Raw genomic sequence first — 6,000 nt, 5'->3', positions numbered from 1 at the left:
CACTCTGCCATGGAAACACACCTTGCTTACAAAGGATTAACTCAAAAGTAATAGCCTGTTGCATATTCATATATCTCATACATGAAGCAAATATTCTTTTCAAACAAAGGGTGTTTTCTGGTTATTGTCAGCTTCCTCCCTCATCTTGTAAATCAATTGTCTTGGTCCCTCGAAATCTGGTTCTTCCTGATAAGGAGGCAATAATTCTTCTCTTGGGTTTTTTTGTGTCTTGTTGCTGTTATCTCTCCTTGAGTAGTTAGAAAAAGTATCTTACATCACACAGTTTCTGTAGCCTAAAACTATATTCACCACACCACAGCACTACAAAAAAAGGATTATTACAGCATAACTTTCCAATACAACACATATAGTATTCATTTTAATATTTCCGAAAAGCCAATCATATAATATGCATTTTTCACAGCCTGGAGCTGTGCCAGGGCAGGTTTAGGTTGGGTATCAGGAAAAGGTTTTTCCCTCACAGGATGGTTGGGCACTGAACAGCTCCCCAGGGCAGTGGGCACAGCACAGCCTGCCAGAGCTCAAGGAGCATTTGGACAATGGTCTCAGGGACACGGCGTGGCTCTTGGGGTGTCCTGTGCAGGGCCAGGAGTTGGACTCGATGATACTTGTGGGTCCCTTCCAACTCAGAACACTCTGTGACTCTGTGAGTCTCCTTCAAATTATTTTCCTCATGAAATAGAGAAAATAGCAAGGTAGATAATTTCTCTTGGCAAAGTCCAGAAGAAAGGCTGCTGCCAGGGACTGGCCCTGATGACCCTTGTTGGTTGGTCCCTACCAGCTCAGGATATTTATGATTCCCTGGGGTTGGACAGGGGGCTGTCCCTACTCCCACAGAGCAGCTGCAGACATTGTATGAGGGGCTGAAGTCTTCTCTCAGGGAAATGATAAATAGGCCCAGATAACCAAGGAGAATAAAAACTGCCGTGGAGTACATGGTGACTGTCACATTCACATTCTCTGAAAAAACCCAGGATTTTTCTCCTGCGAAGCTGAGAAGCCTCAGAGAAAAGGGAAACAATTGTTATCTCATTTGATTCTCCTCTGTTTTGCTCATGTGGAATGTGTTTGGAGATTGTTCACCCACAGGTGATTGTTCCATTGGATTCTGCTGGATTCACTCATTGGCCAAGCAGTGCCAAGCTGTGTCGAGGCTCTGGAGACACTCGTGAGTTTTCATTATTAGCTTTTTAGCATTCTGTAAATAACCTTTCTCTATTCTTTAGTATGGTCTAGTATAGTATTCTTTAATATAATATGGTAGCATAAAATAATAAATTAGCCTTCTGAGAACATGGAGTCAGATTCATCATTCCATCCTCCCTGCCACAGGGGTCCCTGCAAATACAATACATGTACAGGTGTTTTAAAGGCCAACCGCCCCAAAAACAGAGTAGGTAATAGAGAAAAGCATAAAATTCTCTTTTAAAAAAAGATCTCTTGCAGAACTGATGGGGATAGGATAGGATATAAAAGCCTAAATATAGGATATTTAGGTTTTTCTGCTGCAGCATTCCCAGCATCGCCTTCCAGAGACCTCCATCAGCCTAAATATCTTAACATAAAACAAAAACAACCTCCAAGAGTCTACAGGGAAACCAGCAAAAAAAAAAAACCAAAACAAAAAAAAAACCAAAAAACAAACCACTGGATCTCCAACCAAAGTTTTTGAGCACTGAGATTTTTCCTTCTGGTGTTCCTGGCTAAATCACTGCTGATCTTATCAGGTACGTGGTGATTCTGTTGTTGGGAATACAAGACACATGTATTTCCTCAAAAGAATCCGGTACAGCTTCTCAAAAGAGAGACACGACCAAATAATAAAAGAAAAAAAAAAGTGGAAGTAGCTTGTAGAGATATATATTTTCTAGATACTAGTAAGGAAACATCTCCATCCCATATGCTTATATAGTCCTACATAAAATTATCAAGCATCCGTGTCACAATCCCCCTATGAAATGCAAGAATACTCAGCAACAACACAATAACCTCAATTTGCTCAATGTTTTATAAGATCAGTTTGGTCCTACCTGTAACTTCTGTTAAAATTAGCCATTTGCATTGGACGTGTGTTTGCCACATGTAAAATGTGGGTGACACCTCTTTAATCTGGCAGGGAAGTGACGCACAGAAATGTTTTAATCTGTGTGCAGCAGATCTTGTAAAGCCTCCTGGTAACAGGAGGAGGGAATTAACTTTTTCTGAGGCTGAAATAGAACAGCAGCACGGAGGTTTGAATAATCAGTAAGAATAAAGTGAAATGTGGCATTTGGCAGACAGCGAAGGCACAGTTAAACAAAATTTATTTGGTTAAAAAGACATACAATTTACTTTGGAAGACTGCGTTGCAATGGAAAGGTAAAGATACAGATCTCTCTGTGACCATTGACAGGACCCGAGGGAATGGCCTGAAGCTGTGCCAGGGCAGGTTGGATATTATAAAAATGTTTTTCCCCCAGAGGGTGGTTGGGCACTGGAGCAGCTCCCTAGGGCAGTGGGCACAGCACAGCCTGCCAGAGCCCACGGAGCATTCGGACACGGCTCTGGGGCACACGGTGTGACTCCTGGGGTGCCTGTGCAGGGCCAGCAGTCGGACTCTGCGATATTTGCGGGTCCTTTCTCCATCCCGGCGCTTTCCCTCGGTACCGACCGCTCCTGAGGGGAGGGGCGGGGCCTGCGGACGGGGCGTGGTCACGAGGGGGCGTGGCTTCCAGCAGCGCTCCTGACGTCCGGCACAGACAATGGGCGACGCGGCCTCGCGGAACCGGAAGTGAATGGTTTGGATTTCGTCGCACATTCCTCCGCGGCGGAAGTGGCGGTGGCCCCGCCCTCCCCGGCCCCCGGTTCCTCTTGCCCCGGCGCAGTGGCCGGGGGGGGCGGCGGGCGGGGCGGATTTGCGCTGGAATCTGTCGCGGAGGAGTTTCCGGGAGCGGCGGGAGCGGAAGCCGTCTCTCCAGAAGAAGCGGGGCGGAGGGACTACTTTTTGGATCGGAAGGCAACGTGCAAAAACTTCCGGGGAGGGCTTAGAAGGCGCGTCACTTCCGGCGGGCCGGGACGCGAGGAGCGGGGCTCGGGCGGGGGCAGCGGTCCCGGCCGGGACGGCGACAGCGGCACTTGGCAGCAGATCCCGCCGCCCCGCCCGGCAGCGCTGCCGGGGGATGCGCCTCGGTCCCCGGCCCGGCCCCTGAGCCCCCCGGCCGTCCTTCTCCGCCCTGCGCTCCCGGCGGCGGCGGCGCCCCCCTCCCCCTGCGGCCATGGCGGGGGGCGGCGGGTCGCGCTATGCGGCCGAGTTCGTGCCGCCGCCCGAGTGCCCCGTGTTCGAGCCCAGCTGGGAGGAGTTCAGCGACCCGCTCGGCTTCATCGGCCGCATCCGCGGCCTGGCCGAGAAAACCGGCATCTGCAAGATCCGGCCCCCCAAGGTACCGCCCGCCCTGGCCGCTGCGCCCGGGGGGTCCCCGGGCTGTGCCGGGCGGTCTGAGAGCGGCCGAGCCCTCGGTGGCCGGCGGAGGACGTGAGGAGCTGGGCAGGCCGTTCCCCCGCGCTCCCTCGGGGTTTCGTGTGTCGCTTTCCATAGGCCGCGGTGTCCGTGCCAGGGACGCCGAGGCACCTGTAGAATCTTTGACCTCCGAGCGGGGCTTTGTAGAGGCTGCTTTGAGCAGCTGAGAAGCGAATAGTGAGTGCATGGCCGTGCCCGGGACTTCGTGCTATTTTTACTTCCAAAACGCCAGCAGTCGACTTGTGAAAGCTGGGAAGGCTTTGTAGGTGAAATCGGGCGTTTGCTCCGGGCGGGGAAGAGGGAGAAGGAAGGGTATTTGTTCCGGATCGTTGTTCGTAAACACAATTTTTAGACTGCTGGGAGGAGGGCAGCCAGCCTGTTCGTGTACGGGCATTGCGTTTGTGCGCAGCTCCTCAGGAGCTGCCAGCTCAGTCTGTGCCTTGGTCTTTACATTGGGTCACCTGGCAGTGACCCGGCAGGGCAGGTCATCGCAGGGAGAGCATCAGGCAGCTTGGCAAAAGGCACTTCATTGAGTTACTAAAGTACACATAAGCTTCAAATGCAGCTGTTAATAAAGAGACTCGAAAGTAGTGAGAGAGGTAAAAACCTGAAAAGACAGCGTGTAACTGAGAACAGCGTGGGTATGGGGGTTGCTGATTGGATTTCATGGCTCTCTCCTGACCTGTTTTGGTTCCCGGAATGTGTTCAGTTAGTTTCATGACATGGTGAAAGCTTGACCTCCAGGGGGCTGCCCTTTCTAAAATAAGCTGCATAGCTCAGGTTGAGAGGCCTCAAGGAACAGATCCAGATCCTGTTCATTGAGGATAAGTGGAACTTTCCTGGCTGTTGGATGCATTGGTGTTCCTCTGAGGCTGCTGGGCTGCTTGCCTTGCAGGGTTTCACAGGACACACGTGTCGGGTTGATTTGCAACCTGCAATAATTGCTAAATCACACATTTCATACTACCCTGACTGATTAATTGCTGTTTCCTAATAAAAGAAGTTGTAAACGTTCTAGGTTGTGCTCGAGGCCTTTATATGCTGCAGCAGATTGTGTGGCTTGTCCACCTGTAATGGCATGTCCTTCTTGTGGTGTAGTCACTGCAGGTGACAGTGATCTGCTGTAACTGAAGCTTTGGTAAAAAGTGCTAAAAAGCTGAATTGCTGGTTTTGATGTTGTAACATGGTTCTGAGAGATGGGGCTGTGAGGCACTTGTGGTTGCACTGACCCCTAACAGTGCTGAGAAAGTCATTATTTAAGGCTCAATTCCTGTTAAAGAATTGGGCTTCTGACTGGTGGTCTTGTCTTTATTGAAATGACTGTGGACAAGGACAAAACCATTAGATGTGGTATGATGTGCCTGATTTAGTCTTTGTTGCTATTGACACTGAGGATTTTTCAGTGTGCAGGATGTATGGATTCTTTATTTAAAGTAAATAAATAACCAACCGGCTACAGAGTGTATCTTGTGTTTCAGCTTAGCATGAGGTAATGCATACTGAGATGCTTTCAACCTTATTTTCTTTGACATTTTTGAATCTGTGAGGATCTTTCTTCAGACTAAAATATGGTGGGAGGAACATTGTTGTATAAGCACAAAAATGTCTTAAAATTGGAAACTGATATCACCAGTTGTTCTTAGAAACTAATTTACTATTGGAAGCTTGTTTACTCAGGCATTATTAGGGTGTTTGGTTTTGTGCATTTTTTAGAGAAGTTTCTGGAAGCAGTAAAATGTCTTTCTGTCTCTGTTTAGGACTGGCAGCCTCCATTTGCATGTGAAGTGCAAAGTTTTCGTTTCACTCCACGAATTCAGCGCCTGAATGAACTGGAGGTGAGCTTTTCCACTGTTGATATAATTTTGTGTTTGCACTGAAAGAATGAGATCTCCCAGCTTGAGGTTTGCATCTTGGGAGGTTTCTGGATGGGGGACACTTCAGAAGCCCATAGACCATATAATTGTTTTTACTTGGCAGTGGCAGAGTTTGTATAAAATAACTCTCCCTTGCTTTGAGAGAAATCTGGTTTTTATTTTATTACCCAAAATAACCACAGGAGTTTTTCACATTGACCTGGTAGTATCTAGAATGAATTCCAAATATCATGTGTGTAGTAGGAGCAGCCAGTGTGTAGCATTCAGAGCTCTACAGGCAATGATTTTTTCCTCTTAAAATATTTCCTGCTGCTCTGATGCCTCTGGTTACCTCATACTGTCACGATAACGCCTTTCAAGCCTTAAAGTTATTTCTTATAGGCTTATAGCTGGTTAATTTTATGATTTAAAAACTTATGTGAGCTGTCTTGAAAGCAGTATGACCTCCATTCTGTCCTGGTTTTTCCTTTTCTCTGCAACATTTCTCAAAGCCTTGCTTTGTTCACATACCAAAATGTCATTTGGGTTGTAAATGGGTCTCCTTATGGAAAGGGATTTGGGTACTCCAGAGAAGAGGCCCTTTGTGTGGATAAGGCATATATAAAAACT

General features: G+C 48.0%; 1 protein-coding gene across 3 annotated transcripts in view; it reads left to right on the top strand.

Annotated features, from left to right (window-relative positions):
- Positions 1-3,075: 3,075 nt before the first annotated feature.
- The window catches only part of KDM5A (lysine demethylase 5A), a 51,267-nt gene continuing 48,342 nt past the window's right edge, over positions 3,076-6,000 (top strand). For all 3 annotated transcript variants that reach the window (XM_084206180.1, XM_084206179.1, XM_084206178.1), the window contains exons 1-2: positions 3,076-3,440; positions 5,275-5,352. In XM_084206180.1, the coding sequence (XP_084062306.1) occupies positions 3,276-3,440; positions 5,275-5,352 (243 nt within the window). In that variant the 5' untranslated portion in view covers positions 3,076-3,275. The remainder of the gene's footprint in view (positions 3,441-5,274; positions 5,353-6,000) is intronic.

Source organism: Fringilla coelebs (assembly GCF_963513975.1).
Source record: "Fringilla coelebs genome assembly, chromosome: 5".
Taxonomy (NCBI): Eukaryota; Metazoa; Chordata; class Aves; order Passeriformes; family Fringillidae; genus Fringilla; species Fringilla coelebs.
Note: the sequence above shows the minus strand (reverse complement) of the source record. Positions and strands in the feature narration are given on the sequence as shown.